Source organism: Leucopleurus acutus, assembly GCF_964270905.1.
Source record: "Leucopleurus acutus genome assembly, chromosome: 3".
Classification (NCBI taxonomy): Eukaryota; Metazoa; Chordata; class Mammalia; order Artiodactyla; family Delphinidae; genus Leucopleurus; species Leucopleurus acutus.
In genome coordinates this window covers 75846604-75872927 of record NC_139145.1, presented here as the reverse complement: position 1 = coordinate 75872927, position 26324 = coordinate 75846604, and the positions used below count along the sequence as shown (strand labels likewise).

At 36.9% G+C, this 26324-nt stretch overlaps 1 protein-coding gene across 1 annotated transcript in view; it reads left to right on the top strand.

The window, feature by feature from the left end:
* SRFBP1 (serum response factor binding protein 1) overlaps positions 1-24197 on the top strand; it is a 67400-nt gene extending 43203 nt beyond the window's left edge. Inside the window, exons 5-8 of the mRNA XM_082836302.1 lie at positions 16420-16501; positions 17519-18230; positions 19488-19525; positions 22839-24197. Coding sequence (XP_082692428.1) covers positions 16420-16501; positions 17519-18230; positions 19488-19525; positions 22839-23023 — 1017 coding nt within the window. The 3' untranslated portion in view covers positions 23024-24197. The remainder of the gene's footprint in view (positions 1-16419; positions 16502-17518; positions 18231-19487; positions 19526-22838) is intronic.
* Positions 24198-26324: the final 2127 nt, after the last annotated feature.

The window sequence follows — 26324 nt, the reverse complement described above, 5'->3', positions numbered from 1 at the left end:
TTTCCCTTGAAATTTCACCTTTAACCTATGGTTTAATTAGAAGTACATTGTTTAATTTCTGAACAATTGGGGGTTTCCAGGTATCTTTTCATTAGTTTTCTTTATGATCCATATGCATACTCTTTATGATTTTTTGTTTTTTTTTTTTTTTTTTTTTTTTTTTTTTTGCGTTATGCGGGCCTCTCACTGCTGTGGCCTCTCCCAATGCGGACGCGCAGGCTCAGCGGCCATGGCTCACGGGCCCAGCCGCTCCGCGGCATGTGGGATCCTCCCGGACCGGGGCACGAACCCGTGTCCCCTGCATCGGCAGGCGGACTCTCAACCACTGCGCCACCAGGGAAGCCCCTCTTTATGATTTTTATTCTTTTAACTTTATTATTTGTCTAGAGTATGGCTTATCTTGGTGAATATTTTATGTGCACCTGAAAACAATATTATTATTTTGGAATCAGTGTCCTATAAATGTTATTTAGGTCCAACTGATTGATGGTGTTGTTCAGGTGATTTACATCTTTACTGACTTTCTACCTACTTGTTTTATTGTTGACTAAGAGACGTGTGTTGGAATCTCCAATTGTAAATGTCAATTTTCCTATTCCAGCCTTAAGGAAAAAAATACTCTGATTCTACATTTATGTACACTAGCACTCACCTCTCTGCAATTCACTGATTTTAGCCATGTTAAATTTTAAAGCATTTTATTGTAAGAAGGCCAGAACATGAAAGTTTTTGTATGTTTCAGGGGAGGGAAGATTTGTTGTCACAGTCCTTGTTAGGAAGGCAACACCAAAGTCATGAGCATAATTTTACAAACAGCTTCCTTATTTTATACTAACATGATTTTACAGTAAATATTCTTATTTTATAGCATTCATTCATAGAGAGGAAAAAATTTTAGTTCTGGTATAGTTTTTAACTTGTGTCTTGGTCTATCTATATTTCTGACAAAATAATGATGTTAAATACAATAGTGGTAGTTGTATAAAAATATGGTAGAACATATTTTTTTTTTTTTTAACATCTTTATTGGGGTATAATTGCTTTACAATGGTGTGTTAGTTTCTGCTTTATAACAAAGTGAATCAGTCATACATAAACATATGTTCCCATATGTCTTCCCTGTTGCGTCTCCCTCCCTCCCACCCTCCCTATCCCACCCCTCCAGGCTGTCACAAAGCACCGAGCCAATATCCCTGTGCCATGCGGCTGCTTCCCACTAGCTATCTACCTTACTATGTTTGTTAGTGTGTATATGCCCATGACTCTCTCTCGCCCTGTCACAGCTCACCCTTCCCCCTCCCCATAATCTCAAGTCCGTTCTCTAGGAGGTCTGCGTCTTTATTCCTGCTTTACCCCTAGGTTCTTCATGACATTTTTTTTTCTTAAATTCCATATATATGTGTTAGCATACGGTATTTGTCTTTTTCTTTCTGACTTACTTCACTCTGTATGACAGACTCTAGGTCTATCCACCTCATTACAAATAGCTCAATTTCGTTTCTTTTTATGGCTGAGTAATATTCCATTGTATATATGTGCCACATCTTCTTTATCCATTCATCCGATGACGGGCACTTAGGTTGTTTCCATCTCCGGGCTATTGTAAATAGAGCTGCAATGAACATTTTGGTACATGACTCTTTTTGAATTTTGGTTTTCTCAGGGTATATGCCCAGTAGTGGGATTGCTGGGTCATATGGTAGTTCTATTTGTAGTTTTTTAAGGAACCTCCATACTGTTCTCCATAGTGGCTGAACCAATTCACATTCCCACCAGCAGTGCAAGAGTGTTCCCTTTTCTCCACACCCTCTCCAGCATTTATTGTTTCTAGATTTTTTGATGATGGCCATTCTGACTGGTGTGAGATGATATCTCATTGTAGTTTTGATTTGCATTTCTCTAATGATTAATGATGTTGAGCATTCTTTCATGTGTTTGTTGGCAGTCTGTATATCTTCTTTGGAGAAATGTCTATTTAGGTCTTCTGCCCATTTTTGGATTGGGTTGTTTGTTTTCTTGTTATTGAGCTCCATGAGCTGCTTGTAAATTTTGGAGATTAATCCTTTGTCGGTTGCTTCATTTGCAAATATTTTCTCCCATATTGAGGGTTGTCTTTTGGTCCTGTTTATGGTTTCCTTTGCTGTGCAAAAGCTTTGAAGTTTCATTAGGTCCCATTTGTTTATTTTTGTTTTTATTTCCATTACTCTAGGAGGTGGGTCAGAAAGGATCTTGCTGTGATTTATGTCATAGAGTGTTCTGCCTATGTTTTCCTCTTAAGAGTTTGATAGTTTCTGGCCTTACATTTAGGTCTTTAATCCATTTTGAGCTTATTTTTGTGTATGGTGTTAGGGAGTGATCTAATCTCATACTTTTACATGTACCTGTCCAGTTTTCCCAGCACCACTTATTGAAGAGGCTGTCCTTTCTCCATTGTACATTACTGCCACCTTTATCAAAGATAAGGTGTCCATATGTGCATGGGTTTATCTCTGGGCTTTCTATCCTGTTCCATTGATCTATCTTTCTGTTTTTGTGCCAGTACCATACCGTCTTGATAACCGTAGCTTTGTAGTATAGTCTGAAGTCAGGGAGCCTGATTCCTCCAGTTCCTTCTTTCGTTCTCAAGATTGCTTTGGCTATTCGGGGTCTTTTGTGTTTCCATACAAATTGTGAAATTTTTTGTTCTAGTTCTGTGAAAAATGCCAGTGGTAGTTTGATAGGGATTGCATTGAATCCATAGATTGCTTTGGGTAGTAGAGTCATTTTCACAATGTTGATTCTTCCAATCCAAGAACATGGTATATCTCTCCATCTATTTGTATCCTCTTTAATTTCTTTCATCAGTGTCTTATAATTTTCTGCATACAGGTCTTTTGTCTCCTTAGGTAGGTTTATTCCTAGATATTTTATTCTTTTTGTTGCAATGGTAAATGGGAGTGTTTTCTTGATTTCACTTCCAGATTTTTCATCATTAGTATATAGGAATGCCAGAGATTTCTGTGCATTAATTTTGTATCCTGCCACTTTACCAAATTCATTGATTAGCTCTAGTAGTTTTCTGGTAGCATCTTTAGGGTTCTCTATGTATAGGATCATGTCATCTGCAAACAGTGACAGCTTTACTTCTTCTTTTCCGATTTGGATTCCTTTTATTTCCTTTTCTTCTCTGATTGCTGTGGCTAAAACTTCCAAAACAATGTTGAATAATAGTGGTGAGAGTGGGCAACCTTGTCTTGTTCCTGATCTTAGTGGAAATGCTTTCAGTTTTTCACCATTGAGGATGATGTTTGCTGTGGGCTTGTCATATATGGCCTTTATTATGTTGAGGAAAGTTCCCTCTATGCCTACTTTCTGCAGGGTTTTTATCATAAATGGGTGTTGAATTTTGTCAAAAGCTTTCTCTGCATCTATTGAGATGATCATATGGTTTTTCTCCTTCAATTTGTTAATATGGTTTATCACATTGATAGATTTGCGTATATTGAAGAATCCTTGCATTCCTGGAATAAACCCCACTTGATCATGTTGTATGATCCTTTTAATGTGCTGTTGGATTCTGTTTGCTAGTATTTTGTTGAGGATTTTTGCATCTATGTTCATCAGTGATATTGGCCTGTAGTTTTCTTTCTTTGTGACATCCTTGTCTGGTTTTGGTATCAAGGTGATGGTGGCCTCGTAGAAGGAGTTTGGGAGTGTTCCTCCCTCTGCTATATTTTGGAAGAGTTTGAGAAGGATAGGTGTTAGCTCTTCTCTAAATGTTTGATAGAATTCGCCTGTAAAGCCATCTGGTCCTGGGCTTTTCTTTGTTGGAAGGTTTTTAATCACAGTTTCAATTTCAGTGCTTGTGATTGGTCTGTTCATATTTTCTATTTCTTCCTGATTCAGTCTTGGCAGGTTGTGCATTTCTAAGAATTTGTCCATTTCTTCCAGATTGTCCATTTTATTGGCATAGAGTTGCTTGTAGTAATCTCTCATGATCTCTTTTATCTCTGCAGTGTCAGTTGTTACCTCTCCTTTTTCATTTCTAATTCTATTGATTTGAGTCTTCTCCCTTTTTTTCTTGATGAGTCTGGCTAGTGGTTTATCTATTTTGTTTATCTTCTCAAAGAACCAGCTTTTAGTTTTATTGATCTTTGCTATTGTTTCCTTCATTTCTTTTTCATTTATTTCTGATCTGATTATTATGATTTCTTTCCTTCTGCTAGCTTTGGGGTTTTTTTGTTCTTCTTTCTCTAATTGCTTGAGGTGCAAGGTTAGGTTATTTATTCGAGATGTTTCCTGCTTCTTAAGGTGGGCTTGTATTGCTATAAACTTCCCCCTTAGAACTGCTTTTGCTGCATCCCACAGGTTTTGGGTCGTTGTGTCTCCATTGTCATTTGTTTCTAGGTATTTTTTGATTTCCTCTTTGATTTCTTCAGTGATATCTTCATTATTAAGTAGTGTATTGTTTAGCCTCCATGTGTTTGTATTTTTTACAGATCTTTTCCTGTAATTGATATCTAGTCTCATGGCGTTGTGGTCAGAAAAGATACTTGATACAATTTCAATTTTCTTAAATTTACCAAGGCTTGATTTGTGACCTAAGATATGATCTATCCTGGAGAATGTTCCATGAGCACTTGAGAAAAATGTGTATTCTGTTGTTTTTGGATGGAGTGTCCTATAAATATCAATTAAGTCCATCTTTCATTTTGGATGATCTGTCCATGGGTGAAAGTGGGGTGTTTAAGTCCCCTACTATGAATGTGTTACTGTCGATTTCCCCTTTTATGGCTGTTAGTATTTGCCTTATGTATTGAGGTGCTCCTATGTTGGGTGCATAAATATTTACAATTGATATATCTTCTTCTTGGATCGATCCCTTGATCATTATGTAGTGTCCTTCTTTGTCTCTTTTAATAGTCCTTATTTTAAAGTCTATTTTGTCTGATATGAGAATTGCTACTCCAGCTTTCTTTTGGCTTCCATTTGCATGGAATATCTTTTTCCATCCCCTTACTTTCAGTCTGTATGTGTCTCTAGGTCTGAAGTGGGTCTCTTGTAGACAGCATATATAAGGGTCTTGTTTTTGTATCCATTCAGCTAATCTGTGTCTTTTGGTGGGAGCATTTAGTCCATTTACATTTAAGGTAATTATTGATATGTATGTTCCTATTCCCATTTTCTAAATTGTTTTGGGTTCGTTATTATAGGTCTTTTCCTTCTCTTGTGTTTCCTGCCTAGAAAAGATCCTTTAGCATTTGTTGTAAAGCTGGTTTGGTGGTGCTGAACTCTCTCAGCTTTTGCTTGTCTGTAAAGGTTTTAATTTCTCCATCAAATCTGAATGAGATCCTTGCTGGGTAGAGTAGTCTTGGCTGCAGGTTTTTCTCCTTCGTCACTTTCAGTATGTCCTGCCACTCCCTTCTGGCTTGTAGGGTTTCTGCTGAGAGATCAGCTGTTAACCTTATGGGGATTCCCTTGTGTGTTATTTGTGTTTTTCCCTTGCTGCTTTTAATATGCTTTCTTTGTATTTAATTTTTGACAGTTTGATTAATATGTGTCTTGGCGTATTTCTCCTTGTATTTATCTTGTATGGGACTCTCTGTGCTTCCTGGACTTGATTAACTATTTCCTTTCCCATGTTAGGGAAGTTTTCAACTATAATTTCTTCAAATATTTTCTCAGTCCCTTTCTTTTTCTCTTCTTCTTCTGGAACCCCTATAATTCGAATGTTGGTGCGTTTAATGTTGTCCCAGAGGTCTCTGAGACTGTCCTCAGTTCTTTTCATTCTTTTTTCTTTATTCTGCTCTGCAGTAGTTATTTCCACTATTTTATCTTCCAGGTCACTTATCCGTTCTTCTGCCTCAGTTATTCTGCTATTGATCCCATCTAGAGTACTTTTAATTTCATTTATTGTGTTGTTCATCGTTGCTTGTTTCATCTTTAGTTCTTCTAGGTCCCTGTTAACTGATTCTTGCATTTTGTCCAATCTATTGTCCATTCTATCTCCAAGATTTCGGATCAACCTTACTATCATTATTCTGAATTCTCTTTCAGGTAGACTGCCTATTTCCTCTTCATTTGTTAGGTCTGGTGCATTTTTATCTTGCTCCTTTATCTGCTGTGTGTTTTTATGTCTTCTCATTTTGCTTATCTTACTGTGTTTGGGGTCTCCTTTTTGCAGGCTGCAGGTTCGTAGTTCCTCCTGTTTTTGATGTCTGTCTCCAGTGGCTAAGGTTGGTTCAGTGGGTTGTGTAGGCTTCCTGGTGGAGGGGACTAGTGCCTGTGTTGTGGTGGATGAGGCTGGATCTTGTCTCTCTAGTGGACAGGTTCACGTCTGGTGGTGTGTTTGGGGGTATCTGTGGCCTTATTATGATTTTAGGCAGCCTCTCTGCTAATGGGTGAGGTTGTGTTCCTGTTTTGCTAGTTGTTTGGCATAGGTTTTCCAGCACTGTGGCTTGCTGGTCGTTGAGTGAAGCTGGGTGCTGGTGTTAAGATGGAGGTCTCTGGGAGATTTTCGCCGTTTGATATTATGTGGAGCTGGGAGGTCTCTTGTTGATCAGTGTCCTGAAATTGGCTCTCCTACCTCAGAGGCAGAGCCCTGCCTCCTGGCTGGAGCACCAAAAGCTTTTCATCCACACGGCTCAGGATAAAAGGGAGAAAAAGTAGAGGGAATTAGTAGAAGTATGAGGAAAGAAAGAAGGAAAGGAGGGTAGGAAGGAAGGAAGAAAGAAAGAAAGCAAAGAAGGAAAGAAGGCAAGAAGGAAAGAAAGGAGGGAGGGAGGGAGGAAGGAAGGAAGGAGGGAAAGAAGGAAAAAAGACAAAGAAAAGATACAGTAAAAATAAAATAAAGTATAATAAAGTTATTGAATTAAAAAATTCTTATTTAGAAAAAAAAAAAAGGGACGGAAAGAACCTTAGGACAAATGTTGGAAGCAAAGCTATACAGACAAAATCTTACACAAAAGCATACACATACACCCTCACTAAAAGAGGTAAATGGGGAAAAATCCTAAATCTTGCTGTCAGAGACCACCTCCTCAATTTGGGATGATTCGTTGTCTAAAGGAGGGAAGGAAGGACGGAAAGAAAGAAAGAAAGAACGAAGGTAAAGTATAATATTGTTATTAAAATTAATTATTAAGAAAAAAATTGAAAAAAAACATGGACGGATAGAACCCTAGGACAAATGGTGGAAGCAAGACTGTACAGACAAGATCTCACACAGAAGCATACACATACACATTCACAAAAAGAGGAAAGGGGAAAAAATCATAGATCTTGCTCCTAAAGTCCACTTCCTTAATTTGGGATGATTGGTTGTCTATTCAGGTATTCCACAGATGCAGGGTATATCAAGTTGATTGTGGAACTTTAATCCGCTGCTTCTGAGGCTGCTGGGAGAGATTTCCCTTTCTCTTCTTTGTTCTCACAGCTCCCAGGGCTCAGCTTTGGATTTGGCCCTGCCACTGCGTGTAGGTCGCTGGAGGGCGTCTGTTTTTTTGCTCAGACAGGATGGGGTTAAAAGAGCCGCTGATTGGGGGCTCTGGCGCACTCAGGCCGGCGGGGACGGAGGGGCACAGAGTGCGGGGCGGGCCTGCGGTGGCAAAGGCCGGCGTGACTTTGCACCAGCCTGAGGCGCGCTGTGCGCTGTCCCGGGGAAGTTGTCCCTGGATCCCGGGAACCTGGCAGTGGCGGGCTGCACAGGCTCCGCGGAAGAGGGGTGTGGAGAGTGACCTGTGCTCGCACACAGGCCCCTCGGTGGCGGCAGCAGCAGCCTTAACGTCTCCCGCCCGCCTCTGGGGTCCGCGCTTTTAGCCGCGGCTTGCGCCCGTCTCTGGATTCCGCGCTTTCAGCCGCGGCTCGCGCCCGTGTCTGGATTCCGCGCTTTCAGCCGCGGCTCGCGCCCGTCTCTGGGGTCCGCGCTTTCAGCTGCGGCTCGCGCCCGTCTCTGGAGCTCCTTTAAGCAGCGCTCTTAAACCCCTCTCCTCACGCCCCAGGAAACAAAGAGGGAAGGAAAAGTCTCCTGCCTCTTCGGCAGGTGCAGGCTTTTTCCCCCGGACTCCCTCCCGGCTAGCTGTGGTGCACTAACCCCTTCAGGCTATGTTCAAGCAGCCAACCCCAGTCCTCTCCCTGCGCTCCGGCCTCAGCTCGCAGCCCCGCCCGCCCCGGCGGGTGAGCAGACAAGCCTCTCGGGCTGGTGAGTGCCGGTCGGCACCGATCCTCTGTGCGGGAGTCTCCCCGCTTTGCCCTCCGCACCCGTTGCTGTGCACTCCTCCGCAGCTTCGAAGCTCCCCCCTCCGCCTCCCGCAGTCTCCGCCCGCGAAGGGGCTTCCTAGTGTGTGGTAACTTTTCCTCCTTCACAGCTCCCTCCCACTGGTGCAGGTGCCGTCCCTATTCTTTTGTCTCTGTTTTTTCTTTTGCCCTACCCATGTACGTGGGGAGTTTCTTGCCTTTTGGGAGGTCTGAGGTCTTCTGCCAGCCTTCAGTAGGTGTTCTGTAGGAGTTGTTCCACGTGTATATGTATTTCTGGTGTATCTGTGGGGAGGAAGGTGATCTCCGCGTCTTACTCTTCCGCCATCTTCCGCCTTCCCATATTTGTTTTCTCTTGAGAGTTTAAAAAAATAATAATTTAAGGTTTTTACCAGAAAAAATTTTTTGAATTTTCTGGTTGCTGCATTCTAAAAGTATTTCAATAATATTTAATTTGTGATGAGAATAAAAAGCAATTTATTTTTAGTTGGCTAATACTATGTTTCCTTTTAAATTTCAACACTAAAACTTGACAATATTATTTAATTTTAACTTGAAATATCCAAAATAAAATATCCTTTGTCTTTTTTTTTTTTAACTTTTCAGTCAGATTTTTTTCACTTTGGAAGGTTACTATTAGTTGATGTGTGTGTAATATTTGTAGCATCAGGTTTTTTTAGGGTATCTTCTTTCATTTACAACCCTTTGTTAAACCTTCCATTGTGTAAAATGTCATCCTAAAAATGGGGAAATGTGTCTATATTCGCTTATCCATTTTTATTTTGTAATAGTAAATTCATTTGCATATTACTATATTTGTAGTCATGAGATTTATAATATTCACATAGAAAGTTTAGGATCTAACTGAAATATTGTCAAGCAAAACCTGATTGCATTTCTGCCCTTTTGGTATCTTCCTCCAAACAGAAGGAAGGAAAGGGAGGTGGAGAAGGAGAAAAGGAAAACAGTTCTGTTTCATCAGAGTTCTTGATGGAACCCTTGAGGATTTAGAGCCAAGGGAAATTGCCTTGCTTAAAATGATTTCAGATTCCTCCCAAGCTATTTGATTTCAACTACTTTGCTACTGTTTTATGTCATTTGTGGTATTCTTTGATTGGATTCATGTTCTGTATCAAAATATGTTAATAAATTAAACCTCTGGAATAAAAATGAGGCAAGTAGCAGTGTCATGGAGAGAAGACTGATTAGTTTGCCATAGGAAGGGTGGTTAGTGAAAGATGACCAAAGAGGAAATAAGGCTATTATATAGAGCTCTGTACATTTGAAGCTGTCTGACCATCAGAATAGAGCAGAACAAACTAATTTGTGTAACTTCTTAGAGCTTGCACAGTTCTTCCATATACATTATTACCTCAATTGATCTTACAACAATGATCTCATATGGAAAACATTCATGTGTGCACATGCATGTGTGTACATGTGTGTGTAGTAATACTAGTAGTGTCTTCATTTTCCAAATTTAGAAAGGGGTTAGAAAGATTAAGTAGCCAGTTAATATTTGTACGAGAGTTTTAAAGCTAGAGAGTTTGGGGACTAGAACTGTGACATTTCCAGACAATTATTGCCAGAATTTCAAGGGCTTCTCAATTCAAAACATCTGTTATATGCAGAGCAATCAGCTAAGCACTATGGAAACAAGGAAGGAAATAGAACACAGTTATATTAAACAGCTACAGGATGAGAGGAAGCAAATTAATATTTGTTAACATCTACCAGTTGCCTGACTTGTTAGATGCTTTATACACGTTAGCTTTCTCAGGGAAGATGATGATAATCTCATTTAACAGATGAGACAACGGGCCCAGAAAGGTAAAATATACCGATGGTCATAGGTAGTCAGTAGGAAATGTCAGATCCAAGTTCTAAACCCAGGTCTCTGCCTACAAAATGAAAGTTTAGGACAAAAGGATGGAATAAGTTCCATATGTGTAAGACTGCATTTTGGAAATCATGGTGTTGTAGGGATTTTAAGAGTTCATTGAATACAGAAAAGTCTCCCATTCTCTTATAAATGTGGACTCTAAGCCATATTTTGCTTTGTTTGCCACAGTTCTTCTGATCCAGCTGAATAGACTGTTTCTTATTATATCTCTAAATGTTTTTAATAAATACAAATATGAATGTGTTGGTTTATATCATTAGGTAAAACCTGGAATTGAATTTAAGTCCAGTTAATGATAAAAGTATCCTACTAGCATTCTACCTGTACTAGTTCATTTAGCGTCAGTTTGTTTTAAGGCAACATTTCAAAGGAATGAACATGGTGTGTAAGAGAGCTTTTTCATTTTTAGACCCTTGTTTATATTTACATGTACATTCTCAAAATTCTTTTCAAAATTGAACACCAAATACTTTGTGTTCACAGTAAATACCCATATGCCAAAATAAAATGTGTCCATTAAAAAGTGAGGTGTTTTCCTTTTTTAATTTAATTTATTTGAAATGGAAGAAACTGGAGGTGTATGAAAACCACAGTTTCCTGAGAATTTTCCAAGGCAAACACTGTGTCAACTTCAAGTAATGAAAGCTGTGGTTTCCTTCATATCCCCCAATATTGTGAAGATTGTTTCATGCATGTGTAAAAACTATTTGTTAATAGCGATTACTTAGCCTTTTAAGCTTCAAAATAATTTTATTTAAATTTAAGAAGTATGGCTGTATTTGAATTCTTTTATAAACCTCCACATTTTCAGTCTCTCCTATGAAGTTTATCACATTCTACCTTGGGTTAGTTATTTGTGCATTTGTTGTAACCTTTTAAATTAGTGCAAGATCATGAACCTCAAAAGATGGTGTTTGTGTCCTTATGTGTAAGACTGTGCCTTCACATAATGCATATTTATGTAAATATAAATATCTGTAAATATAAAGAGGGAGAAACTAAGTGAGGAAGGAAGATGGACAGGAAAGAAGTAAGGAAGGATAAAGAATTTTTTTACGCTGGCCTCTCATTGCTGTGGCCTCTCCCGTTGCGGAGCACAGGCTCCGGACGTGCAGGCTCAGCGGCCATGGCTCACGGGCCCAGCCGCTCCGTGGCATGTGGGATCTTCCTGGACCGGGGCACGAACCCATGTCCCCTGCATCGGCAGGCGGACTCTCAACCACTGTGCCACCAGGGAAGCCCAAGGATAAAGAATTTGAAGTCCCTCATGATAGGGACTGTTGTACTGACTCTTGTGAGTTCCTACACTTAAGCTCAGTGGCTTAAACAAAATGTAGACATCTCGCATTGCAGCAGAGACCCAAAACACTGCCAAAGGTAAAAAACCTGAGCCCTCTTGATTAACAAGCCTCTTTTCTTATGTTTATATTTAATTTCTTTACAAAAAGATTTGAGGGAGGCTTGGAGTTGGGTCACAAAATGAGGGAAAGTTATCTTGAATAGTTTAGAAGAAAACTTGTTGAGAATACTAGACTGAATTCAGAAACCTGACTTTGAATTCTAGCTTGTTCCTAATTGGCTAAGTGGTCTTGAAATCAAGTCAATACTGTTAGTCTAATTGTTAGATAAAATCTTTGGTCTATATTCCCTTTACCTCTAACCTCTTGTTAAAATTTGAACTTAAAAAATTAAATGAATGATTTCTAATTGCTTTCTTAAGAATAAAATTAAAGAAAGGTTTAAAGTGTTAAATTTGACAAATTTTTATTAGAGAAATTTAAACATTTATTTAAATGATTGCTGTAATTTATAAAATTTGGTATTTTTAACTAAAACTTTTTCCAAATCAAACATTTTAAGAACTACAGGCATACCTCAGAGATAACGGGGGCTCAATTTCAGACCACCTCAGTAAATCAAATAACTGCAATAAAGCAAGTGACAAATTTTTGGTTTCTCAGTGCATATAAAAGTTATGTTTACACTGTACTGTAGACTATTAAGTGTGCAATAGCATTATGTCTAAAAAAATATACGTACCTTAATTTAAAAATACTTCATTGCCAAGAAGTGCTAACCATCATGAGTCTTCAGCAAGTTGTATTCTTTTTGCTGCTGGAGGGTTTTGCCTTGAAGTTGATGGCTGCTGACTGATCAGCGTGGTGGTTGCTGAAGTTTGGGTGGCTGTGGTGATTTCTTAAAATAAGACAACAGTGAAGTGTGCTGCATCGATTGCCTCTTCCTTTCAGAAACAATTTCTCTGTAGCAGGCAGTGCTGTTTGATAGCATTTTACCCACAATAGAACTTCTTTCAAAATTGGTGTCAGTCCTCTCAAACACTGCTGCTGTTTTATCAACTAAGTTTATATAATATTCTAAGTCCTTTGTGGTCATTTCAGCAGTCTTCACAGCATCTGCACCAGGAGTAGATTCCATCTCAGGAACCACTTTCTTTGCTCATCCATAAGAAGCAATCCCCATATATTCAACTTTTATCATGAGATTGCAACAATTCAGTCACATCTTCACTTCCAATTCTAGTTCTCTTGGTGGTTTCACCACATCTGCAGTTACTTCCTTCACTGAAGTCTTGAACCTCTCAAAGTCATTCATGAGGGTTAGAATCAACTTCTTCCAAACTCCTGTTACTGCTGCTATTTTGACCTTTTCCCATGAATCATGAATGTTTTTAATGGCATGTAGAATGGTGAATCCTTTCCAGAAGGTTTTCAACTTACTTTGCCTAGTTCCATAGGAGGAATCGCTAGCTATGGCAACTATAGCCTTATGAAGTGTATTTCTTAAATAAGACTTGAAAGGTGAAACGACTCTTCGATCCATGGGGCTGCAGAATGTGTGTTGTGATAGGAGGCATGAGAACAACATGAATCTTGTCATACCCCTCCATCAGAGCCCTGATGACCAGGTGCATTGTCAATGAGCAGTAATATTTTGAAAGGAATCTTTTTCTCTGAGCAGTAAGTCTCAACAATGAGCTTAAAATATTCAATTCATTAAGCCCTGTAATAAACAGATGGGCTGTCTCCAGACTTTACTGTTCCATTTAGAGAGCCTGGGCAGAGTAGATTTAGCATAATTCTCAAGGGCCCTAGGATTTTCGGAGTGGTAAATGAACACTGGTTTTAGCTTCAGTCACCAGCTGCGTTGGCTTCTAACAAGAGTTGTCAGCCTGTCCTTTGAAAACAGGCATTAACTTCTCCTTTCTAGCTATAAAAGGCATCTTCTTCCGAAAAAGGCTGTTTCTACATTGAAAATCTGTTGTTTAGTGTGGCCACCTGCATTGTTTATCTTAGCCAAATCTTCTGGATAATATGCTACAGCTTCTACGTCAGCACTTGCTTCTTTACCTTGCACTTTGATGTTGTGGAGACAGCTTCTGTCCTTAAACCTCATGAACCAAACTCTGCTAGCTTTCCTTCTGCAGCTTCCTCACCTCTCTCAGCCTTCAAAGAGCTGAAGAGAGTTAGGGTCTTGCTCTGGATTAGGTTTTGGTTTAAGGAAATGTTGTGGCTTGGTTTAATCTTCTATCTAGACCACTAAAGCTTTCTGTGTTATCAGCAGTGAGGCTGTTTTGCTTTCTAATCATTTGTGTGTTCACTGGAGTAGCCCTTTTAGTTTCCTTCAAGAACTTTTCCTTTGCATTTACATCTTGGCTAACTGTCTGGGGCAAAAGGCCTAGCATTCAGCCTGTCTTGGCTTTCAGCATACCTTCCCCACTAAGCTTAGTCCTTTCTAGCTTTTGATTTAAAGTTAGAGACATGTGACTCTTCCATTCACATGAATACTTACAGGCCATTGTAGGGTTATTAACTGGCCTAATTTCAATATTGTTTCGTCTCAGGGAATAGGAAGGCCCAAAGAGAGAGAGAGACAGGGGAACATCTCAGTGTTCAGTGGAGCAGTCAGAACATCAGTTGTTTGTTTTCTTATATTAGCATGGTTTTTGGCATCCCAAACAATTACAGTAGTAACATCAAAGATCAGTGGTCACAGATTGCCATAACAAATATAATAATAATAAAAAAGTTGAAATATTGCAGGAATTACCAAAATGTGATACAGAGACACAAAGTGAGCAAATGCTATTGGAAGAATGGTGCCAATAGACTTGATAGACACAGGGTTGCTACAAACGTTCATTTTGTAAAAAAAACATAATATCTGTGAAGTGCAATAAAACAAAGCACAATAAAACAAGGTATGCATGTACATGTATAACATCTTTTATTCGTCTTAAAGAATGAAAATTTAAACCCTGAGTATTTATAAAGCATATTACTAATGTGTATGTCATTAACAGTTTTTCCATTTGCACTGTTTTTTCCCCATTAGAATATTTTTTCTACTCCCCAAATCATGAGCTACTCAGATTTGCAAGTCAGTAACAGACCATCAAGAACAGATATGAATTAATTAAATACAGCTAGCAAATAATTAATTAATTAATTATATCTGCAATGACCTTGTTTCCAAGTAGGATCACATTCTCAGTTTCTGGTTGGATATAAAATTCGGGGAGGATACCATGTGACCCAGGACAGAAGGTAATTAGGCAGCAAGTCATCCTGGCACAGGATTTGCACCAGGTCTAATTTAAAGGAGTTTTTCTCTGAGGGACTCTACCTAGCTAAGTTCTCCAAATAATAGATTTCAAACTGTTATCATCTTGCTTTTACTTAGGTACTCATAAGTGTTTATTACTGGGAAGGAAAAGGCCTTATTGGGCTGTTAACAATGAAGGGTAAAGATGTTTAAAGCTGATAACTCTACTTTCACACGCTAGTAAAATTTTTACTTGCTTCATGGAATATTTATTGAATGCCAACTATTATCAGTTATTGTCCTAGGCACTAGGTCTACAGGAATGTGGAAGACATAAGTCCCTGCCTCACAGATATGAAAATATCTGCACTGGCGTGCTGTGTTGAGTGATGTGAAGTAAATAGTGATGGAAAGTGTTTTAGTTCAGATAACATTTGAGCAGAGACCTGAATACAATGAGATGATCAGCCCGTGTGTATTTGGGAGTAGAGTATTCCAAGTAGAGAAGAGCTTGCAAAGGAAGAGCCTAAGCATCAGAAGGCAGTAAAGCTTTAAAAAGAACAGATAGGGAAATAGCATGATCTGGTTTTGTTTAAAAGCTTGCTGTGACTGCTATATGGAAATTGACTGTGAGAGAACAAGAGGCAATGGAGAATGACCAGGTGTGAGCTTATTACATTGGTCCAGGTGAGAGGTATTGGTGATTTGGTCAAAGGTAGTAAGTAAAAATGGTGTAAGTGACTGGTTCTGGATAGATTTTGCAGATGAAACCACAGGATTTGCTGAAGGATTTATTGTGAGCTGTGAAGAAAGGAGAAATGTAATGCAAGAATCATTTGAGTTTTAGGCCTGAGCAACCAGAAAAATTAAAATTACCTACAGTAAGATGGGAAAGACTATAGCAGAAGTAGGTTTAAGAAGAAAGTCACAGCATTCTCTTTTAACATGTCAAGTAGGTGGTTGGATATGTGAGTCTGGAACTCAAGTTAGAGCTTGAGGTAGAAATTTGGAAGTTTTCAGCCTACAGGTGATATTTAAAGCAGTTAGTCTGAATAATGAATTTTCTAAATGTATAAATACTAATGTATGTATGTGTATATATATATGTGTATATATATATATATATATATATATATATATATATATATGTATATAGTCCCATTCAGTCATCATCAAACATCTATAAAGTGTTGGCTATAAGCCAGGCACTGGTGGAAGGTTGTGAGAATACAGTAATGTACTAGTCATTCCAAATAAAAATATATAGCATTTGATAATTTTTAGGTCTCTAGTAAATGGAACTTCAAGCATTATAGTAGTCATGGATTATATCACCCAGCTTAGTACTAATATGTTACTTGATTCTTTCATATTATTTTAGTCTTCTTAACTAGATCTTTTAAACTCTTTGAATACAGGAGCTATATTACTTTTTTTTTTAATATCACACACGATGCCTACCACAATTCTGGGAAGATATTAAGTACCCAAAGAATATTTATTCATTGATTACATGATAATTTTAACTGTTAAGAACAGTAGTATTTTTGTCACTGTGTTATCTTTAGCATGGATTACAGGTGAGTTGTCTAAGTAGAATATTAACAGATTCCTGTTCCCTAACTGTTAACTTTTAAAAATTACAATGGATTGCATTTTATTCACTTCTTAGTAGTGTTACATAGTTTTTATTCGCATGTGCTTGTTATTTCAATTTGCAGCCTGATTCTACTGCAACTGAAAGAGCAGTTGCCAGACTAGCAGTGCACCCTCTTCTGAAGAAAAAAATAGATGTGCTAAAAGGTATGAATTAAATGACTTTTAAGCCGTTTATGGTACATGATTTGAATAAACAGCCATTCATTTATTTACTTTTAGGGTGCTTTTCTCCTTTTGAGGATCTTTTATATTATAAATGTCTCTTTCAAATATTTCCAAATGTGGGAAGCTACCTGAAAATATGGAAGTTATCTGATGTCTGAAAAAATTTTTTATTTTTTCTAAATTCCTATTTCCTAAATTTCTAAAATATATATTCATGATAATATTGAATACAATTGATTTTCTAAATATTGGTATAATTCATATTATTACTTATGATGTTGCCACTTAGTCACATAATTTCTATTTATGTATGTACATTTTAAAATGTATTGAAAGGGGCTTCCCTGGTGGCGCAGTGGTTGAGAGTCCACCTGCCGATGCAGGGGACACGGGTTCGTGCCCCGGTCCGGGAGGATCCCACATGCCGCGGAGCGGCCGGGCCCGTGGGCCATGGCCGCTGAACCTGCGCGTCTGGAGCCTGTGCTCCGCAACGGGAGAGGCCACAACAGTGAGAGGCCCGCGTACCACGAAAAAAATATATTAAAAGAATTAAATGTTTCTGTCACAGATTAGAAGATACTTATTTTTATGTCTGAAAGCACAATTTATGGTATTTACAATTGTATTAATACATTATTATTACAGAAATTAAAGTTGTCATTTTAGTCTTTTTATTTGTATTTAGTGAAGTTTTTACTGTTCTTCTTAACATCCATACATGAAGGAATAAATTTTCTTTTAATTTTAGATATTTAAAATGGATACCTCTGAGCATTTTGTATATGTTTGGTTTTGTAAAAGTCAATAGATTTTTTTGTAAATTCATACCCATTATATATATGTAATGTAAATTCCAATCATTCTCTTAAGTATTTCCAAATAATTTAAGAAATACTGTACTAAAACAGTAACGTTTTGTAATACTGTACTAAAACAGTAACGTTTTGTATTATTTGTTTCAATGCTGAAACAAGTCATATCCTGTTTCTCTTGCAGCTGCTGTCAAAGCCTTTAAAGATGCAAGACAAAATGTTGTTGAAGTTAAGTCATCAAAGAATGCTTCAGAAGAAAATCATTCCAAGGACACTATGTGTTCAAATGACGATGCCAGTAAGTTACAGCATGAAGGAACTATTATCAGTGAGCAAGAAGAGAAAGAAGCCAAAATATTGGCAAAGAAACCAATAAATAATTCAAAAGAAAAAATAGCCAAGATGGAGCATGGACCCAAAACAGTGGACATTCCAAATTCTCTATCAAAGCCTTCTGAAAAAGATTCTGCAGTACCCTCTGAACCCCAGAAGACACCTACTGACCCCAAAATGAAAACATTTAGTCAAACCAAAAAACAGAAAGAGTCCAGTAGCTCACTTGGTGTTAACAGTGATGGAGAAGAATTACATGAAGAAGAGAAGGAATATTTTGATGATAGCACAGAAGAAAGGTTTTACCAACAGTCTTCCATGTCTGAGGATAGTGATAGTGGTGATGACTTCTTCATTGGGAAAGTCAAACGGACACGGAAGAAGGAAAGTAGTTGTCATTTTTCAGTTAAGGAACAAAACCCCCCCAAAAAATTGTTGCCTGAAGAAGATATACTTGAAACCCATCAGGATATGAGAAGTGATAAAAACAAGCCACGTACAGAAGCAAGGAAGTTTGAATCAGTGTTTTTCCATTCTTTATCTGGATCTAAAAGCTCTGGAAGGTAAGGGTATTTTTTCATCCTGAAAGAATTATTAGTTCTTAATTTTTCGAAAGATATGAAATAACCACACATCCTAACATTGAGATACTATCTCTCATACATAATTCTAGTTTGTACAATACATCCTGTGCTTAGACTTGGCCCTCTCCAACTTTATGTTGGATAATATATACAAATACACATATGATAATGCTACATTTTTCCAACCTCATCAGAAAATGAGAAAATATAGATAAATTTGTCTAATTTAATTGTCTAGCTAATTTAAGTTTATTCCTTTGATTATCAAAGTTTTGAAACTTTGAGTTAGCTTTTGGTGAAAACTTTTGAAAATTTCTTACATATCTCACTTTTTAAACAGAACTTTCTGAAAAGAATGTGTTTTTTTTTTTTTTTCTCTTGTTGACCCAGGGCATTATTGTAAAACTCAATTGTTTTATGTTTTTCTGTTTCAGTAGATAAGGCTGCTTGCCCTAACACTGAGTTTCTCCAGACTGCTTTATATTTGGTGATGCTGTCATCCTTATCCCTTCTGTTAATCACTACTTTTCACAGCTGTTTTGTTATAAATCAATAAGTTTAATTTCATTTGTAATTCTAATCTGGTAGGGGATATCTTCACATTATAGAATAAAAATCATGAATAGCTATTTTCTTCAGTAAACTTTTTCTATAATTTATAGGTCAGGCATAATTTTTAGTAGAATAGAAAAATGTGATGTTGAAATTTTCCAAAAAAGTCAGAGTATGGAAAAGACACACAAACCATCTTTGGAGCCTTGAAAATTATTACATTATTTCATATATCTCCCAACTGTGCCTAAAAAAGCTACAGTTTTTCCCTCACTTGAAAATTAAGCACCACTATCCCTTCCCTCTCCCAAAAAAATGTTAATCTTAGTTATATGTGATTGTTATATGTGACTCATTCCCCCTGTAAGATTTTTGAAATTCTTTGTCTAGATAGTTCTCAAAGGTACAAGGTAACCAAGACAGGATATTTTATGGCCAGAAATCCCTATACAGGTCGTGAGAGGAAAATTCCTACATTTTTCTATAGTAATATTGGGGTCTAACAAACCTTTGATGTAGCTAAAACATGGGGTTTTCATAATTTTTTTATTCATTTCTGGGGGGGTAAAGGAGTATGATAGTTTTATTTAATGAGTTTTATCAACATTTTTATTATGTTATCTTCTTAAAGTCAGAGGATTTGTTTATCTTTTAAATGTCCTAATGGTGTTTTTCTTCTTTTAGAAATTACAGAGAACAGGCTCCAAGAAGCAAAACCCCAGGTATGTATTAATGACTGCCTGACTTCCATATGCAGTTGAGCAATGCTTTGCCAAAGAGGAAAGATGAAAAATTCTGGTTGCTTAGTAGCCTGAATCAATTATGTACCCACAGAAATGGAAATAGAGCATCTTATAATTATCAGAATAATTTTTAAATTTAAATTTTTTTTTTTTTACCCTCTATGTCCTGCCAATAGGAAATATGTTAGATAAAAGTTATCAGGAAATATTGGGTCTATTTAATTTATCTTGAACTAATCAACATATTCTTTTAAGTAAATTGCTATGTAAGTTCCATCTTAGTCAACACCATGCCATTAAACATTCAGTAATAAGTATGTTACTTCCAGGGTTAAGAGTGAAACCAGATTTTCAGATTAATTTGTAACAAATCAATTTAATATATTTGGGTGGTCTGACTTCTCTACATAATCCCAAACTCTCAAACTGATTTAAAATAATAAAATTTTATTTCTTACACTACAGTCTACTATGAATCAGCACAGGGGCTGTGTTTCACATAGTCATTCAAGGATCAGGCTCCTTCCATCTTTTGCCTCCTTTCTACTCCTGTTCCCAGGTATTCTCCATTTGACCAACAAAAGGGAATAGAGTACATGGAGAATTTTGTAAGAAGTTTTCATGGGCCAGGCCTGAAAGTGTTAAGGATCAGTTCTGCTCACATTTCATTAGCCAGAATTTAGTTACATGACCCCATCCTAGGCAAAAGGGAGCTAAGAAATGCAGTCTAACTATACGGCTAGGTGGAAAAAGAAAGTGGAATTTCTTGAACACATAACTGTCTGCTGCTGACCATCCTTTTGATCATCAGATGGTAATTTCACTGGTAATTTTCTCTGGTAATTTCTCAACACACAGAGCACACTATGTGCTTCCTTCCTGAGAAAGCCAACCCAAAGTCCCATCCAGTCATTGTATCCAATTGAAAGCCTAGAATCCCTGAGTAATGATGCAGTGCTTTCCATCAGATCTCATGATGTGACTGCTCAAAATTTGGTGACCTGTGCACTAAAAAGACAGACTGCCTGCCCACAACTCAGACCGGATATTTAGTGGCAGAGCAGGAACAAGGTAACCACAATAAAAACTCTCAGTCAGTTTAGGGAAACATGGGAGGTGTGCAACATGTCTACTACCTGAGCAAAGATTGTGAAGAATCTATGAGGAATTTTCTTATCTACTGTTCTCCATGGTCTCTGACTGTGTTCTTGGGAGGGTCTTTGTTCCGTGGCCACAGCTGAAGTAGACAGTTAGTATGATCTTCTTGGGAGTTGCCCCAAGTGATTAGTAAAAATATATGATCGTGAAGATGGTTTAAAGTCTTAACAGTCAGGTTTTTTCCAGCCTAGGTTTGTGATTTCTTTCACAATAAAAATTCCCTCCAAAACTTCCTGGATTTCTGACCTCTTTATTTCCAGTCAGTCCATCAATGAGCTAGCCACCACACCAAAAATTCTTTCCTAGAGCTATTTTTCAAACTTGCCTTATTTATGTTAGTGGGTCGTTCCCCACCCCCTCCCTCCGCCAATCACTGTCCCAATCATTCAGTGTCTGTTGCATTCAGATTCTCAGGTTTGGTTGAGACGGCCATACCTTTACTCTTATCTCTGCTCCAGAGCTAAATCTCTTTGGACCTTTACTGCTTAAAATCTTTCTCAGTGTTCTCTCTTACTGTTAGGAGTCCAAAGGCTTTTCTAAACCTTAAGGTCCCAGATATCTGAACCCTCTCTTCCCTTTTGATTCTGCTTGTGAGCTGGCCGGTTCTTTCCTGAACTTTTCTCTTTTTTTGTATAATACTTTGCCAAAGAGCCATCGGTACACTAATCTTTTTATTCTTTCCAGCCACTTACCCTTGTGCTGCAATTCCATAGGCATGTAGCCTACTTCCCAAGTTTTCACTGGCAACAGTTTTATCTTTTCCTTAACATATACATAGGATGCTCACTTTTCAGCCTTAGGTATCCGTTTCCTTACTACCCTCCACTGAACTGCAAAGCCCATGCCAAATTTTTATGTTATTTTAATGGCTGTATTAAAATACTAGGTTTGGCAAATACATGGCCTTATATTCACAAATACAGAATAACTAGAAATTTAAGACACTCCCACATTTTCCCGATGAGGAAACCCAAGTAAAACATGTTTTTGTTTTTAGTTTATAAATTTATAATACTTAATTTATTCATTTGTTTGCTCATGCAAATATGCTTTACATAATTATGTAAAATATATATCAGTTTATAAATAGTGCCTTATTCAAATGTTAGTTTACATGAAACAGTTTCATTTAACATTTAAATTCATCACTCTTTATCACTAGAGGCATTCTTTGAGTATTATAGATTTCTAGAGCACATGTGATTTGTATAAGTATGGGACATTTTGAATCTGTGTGCAGTGATGTTTTGGAAATGTTATCCCAACTGTACACTTGCTTGTATAACATTATGACATTTGCTTTTTTAAGATCTTTAAAAGGCTTCTGACAATGATGGCTAACTTGCAGTGGAGAAATTATACACCCCTAGGACTGATTAATAAATCTGTATTAAATTTTTTGCCTCTCTTTTTCTTTCTGATTCTATAAATATGCATTGATTCAGTCTTTTCCGGCTAGCAAGTCTCCCAGTACTTTGTTCAAAATAATATAATTGAAGTTTCTCATAATAAAAGAGGTTGTAAGGACTAGAATACAAGTTGCCACCCTCATATCTGGTGGATAACTTTATGGTTAAAAAAGAACTTAGTCTTAAATTTGAGCAGATATGGCAGTTTACCTTGCAATCATAACTTTTTGTTCAATAACAAGGGAGTGGAATCAGTTAACAGCCCTTTAAAAAGCTCACCCATCAACACTGTTGGATTCAATATTTTAGTTAAAACATGTGAATTTTCTGGCTACATTGCTCCACACACAGGTGTCATATGATAATGAATCATATTCCTTTAAAAATACAAAATGTCCTTCCTTTTTAAATTTTTTTGCCTTATATGTTGTCTGGACTGTGTTTCTTAATGTCAGTGTAAATAAGACAGCACGGCAAATACTAGGAGGCATGCAACAGACATCTATTTACAACAATTAGAAAGCATGTGTCCCAAAACTGACTGCTCATATGTGTATTTCAACTTCAAACTTCCCTGTAGGACTTAGATTTTACACTGTGAGGTATTCCATTTAAGTAAAACTAAATTTCTTCCTTAAACACTGATTTGAGAAGATAAAATGTATTTGTTTTCTATGCTATTTATGTATAGACTTAGTTTTCATTAATTTTGCTTTCTCCTCCAGATTTTCAGCAAATTGAACCTCAGATCAATAATCAGTTTAATAAGAGTGCACGAAGAGGACCTGAAAATGCAAAACAGAAATCACAGCTGCCTCTTCATCCTTCATGGGAAGCAAGCCGGAGGCGAAAAGAACAGCAATCCAAAATTGCTGTGTTTCAGGGGAAAAAAATTACCTTTGAGGATTGATTAGTACTATTTTTTTGTGAACTTCTCTATCGAAAATTTGTTTTTCTTTTTTTAACCTTTCTTTTTTTTTAACCAGCCCATTATTTAAATATGTATTTGAATAAGTCTCTTTGAGTGGGTTATAGAAATGAGTTTGGTTTTGTCTTTTTTTTTTTAAGTGTGTTCAAGTTATGTTTAAGCTTCCACAAATAAAGTGCATACTTAAATTAATTTTAAATATGTCAAGACTATTCCCTCTATAAAAGAATATTGAGATATTGGCTGTCCCAGATTTTCTCATTTGTGCTAATCATGAAGTATATTTCACTAGTTTAGCTCTGTTTCTTTACTTTTAAAATAATAATGGAAAAATATGAGGAAATTGTAGCTATCTAAAATAGATCATTTTTGCTGAAAATTGCTCTTAGAAAATCTAAGGTGGTAACTTTTATTATGGGTATACAGATAATAAGTTATATAAGTAAATATTAACTTTTGTTATAGTTTTAATTATTTGTAATTTTTTAGTTTTTAACTGTTTTAAAACAGGTTCCCAGGAAAATTTTGGATTTCTGAATTATGCTTCACTTAGTTGAACAACATTCATGTTTAAATGTAGCAACACAACCAAAAATGCATTTTGTATTTTACTGCATATAAAATTTCTGTCAAATCAAGAATGTGTAATATCTTGACCATGTGTTCTTATTTTTTTTTCAGGCAGGGCTTTATTGGGGTCCCTGCAGCAGCAGGGGGCAGTGAGAACCAACAACAGGTTCCCTTGCTTGCTCTCTCCCATGTGTTCTTATAGAAACAGTTTTTGAGGAATCATAGATTGGAATTTGTAAGAACAAATTCTGAAGGAGATGTGATTGAAGGAGGATTTGTACTGATAGCTGAGCAGAGGTTATGAGATAACTCACTGAAGAAGGGACTGTTTTATACTTCATAGTACTGTTATTTAAAAGGAAAACAGGATTTTAAAAATCCCTTCAAATATTTCACTTTTTGCTGCTCTGAGAAATTAAGGTTCTTGGTTAACTAAGTAACACTAACTAAATTCTGTTTTCTATGCATTGGTGCTGTTAATGACAGAAAAAAACCTGGTTAACAGGAATTCAGAAGCTCTGGAAAGTCATTTTTATCTTTTTCAAGAGCTTAAGAATTTAGATAACTAGAGCAATAGAATTCAAGAGATCATAGAGAAAGAAAATTATTTTTGCTGTATTAAATGCAAAATTTGTTTTTTTCTCCTTTTTTAAATTTTTATTTTTACATAATTCCAATTATGTCAAATTGAAATTAATTTCAATTGAAATTTTAATTATAAAGAATTACTACAGGAAAAGTTAAAAAATAATGTCTCTATCCCTACCCAGATTTAGCCAAACTGTGAGGTTGAGAGCACTGTCTGTCAGCCCAAGACATCTAACCCCAACTTCAAGGAATTACGGTTTGCCTACAAAGTTAGAAGAAAGAACCCATACAAGACCACTCTCAACTTCTGACACCTGCTGCAGGTTTGGAGATTGCAGGGGAGGGTTTGCCAAATACACTCAGGTTCAAAAATTTGCTTGCAGAACTCACTGAAACCTATTATATTCCCAGTTATAGTTTATTACAGGGAAAGGGTACAGATTATAACTAGCCAAAGGAAGAGGATGCTTAGGGCAAAGTCTGTGAGGGTTCTAAAAGCAAAGTTTCTATTCTCCGCAGGTTGCATTACCATCGTGGCATCAATATGCACAGAGTATTGGCAATCAGAGAAACTCACTTGAGCTTTAGTGTCCTGAATTTTTATTGTGGCTTCGATATGAAGACGTGATCAGTTGACTGCCAGCGTGATTGTTGCAGATGGATTAAGAATACAGAAGTCCCCATCCTAAATTACATGGTAGGTCTTTTTTAGTGCAGCCAGCTCCTGCCCTAAACAAAGACACTTCTATCAGGTATGACATAGAGTGTATCCACGAAGCTGAAGCCAAAGGCACTTTCTCTCTTTGGGCAAGGCCAGGTCCTTTACTACACAATATCCTTCACCCAAACTTCCCAAATATTAACATTTTCCTGTATTTACTTTATCCTTGCCTGTCATCCTCCCTTCTCTCCTCTCCTTTTTTCCTTCCTTTTCCCCTTTCTCTTCTTCCTTTTTTTATCTTTCTTCCTTTCTCTCTTTTCTTCACTTCATCCCTCTCTCCCTCTCTACCTACTCTCTACCTCTCACCCTTTTATCATTTCCGTCTTTTTCTCTCTCCCCTTTATATTCTCTCTTTAAAAACAACTCTCTACCTCTCACCCTTTTATCATTTCCATCTTTGTTCTCTCTCCCCTTTATATTCTCTTTAAAAACAAAGTCATTCTCTATTCTTTTGTATTACCACACTCCAATTATCAAATATTCAGATTTTGCCAATTTCCCAGGGTCTTTTTACAGCAACAGAAAGTGCAACATCATACCTTACATACAGTTGTCACATTACATTCACTTGTCATCTCTCTTTGGTTGAGAACAGTACCTCAGTCAGAGGATTTCATGACATTGACATTTTTCAAAAGTACAGATCTGTTTTGCAGTGTCCCTTTATTTGGGTTTGTCTAATATTTCCATTATCAAATTCAAGCTCTGCACTTTTGGCAGGAGTGTTAGAGAAGGAATGTTGTATTTGTCCTAGTGCATCATATCTGGAGTTAGGTGACGATGTTGATATGGCTGGCCCACTACTGGTAGTATTAACTTTGCTTACTTGTTTCAAGTGGTATCTATAAGGTTTCTCCACTGCAAAGTTACTGTTTTTCTGTTTATAATTAATAATTATCTTGTGAGGAGATACTTTGAGACTATGTTTAATTCTGTCCTGAAACTTTCATGCACTAGTTTTAACATTCATTCATAATTCTCACCTGAAACAACTATTGCTATAGTAACTGTAAATGATGATTTTTTTTTATTTCATCTTTTTTCTACACTTTTTAGATGGCTTTTTAGAATAAGGAAGAGTCTTCCATTTTCTCCTGTTTATTGAGTTTTTAAATGTATTTCAGTATTATCTCATGGAGACCTCTTTTTTCTACTTTTCTATTTATTTTTTATTAATAAGGTATTTTTTATTACTTCATTTTATCTATTATTGGCTTATGAAGTTTACTGTAGTGTACATGTTTAATTTATCACAGTGTGACCTCAGGTAGTATTTATACCACTTTACATATGGTCCAAGTACCTTACTACAGTACACTTCAGTTTTTCCCCCCAGCTTTTGTGCTATTGTTTATATACTTTTTGCTTCTACATTTAACCGTATAGTACATTGTTATTGATTTT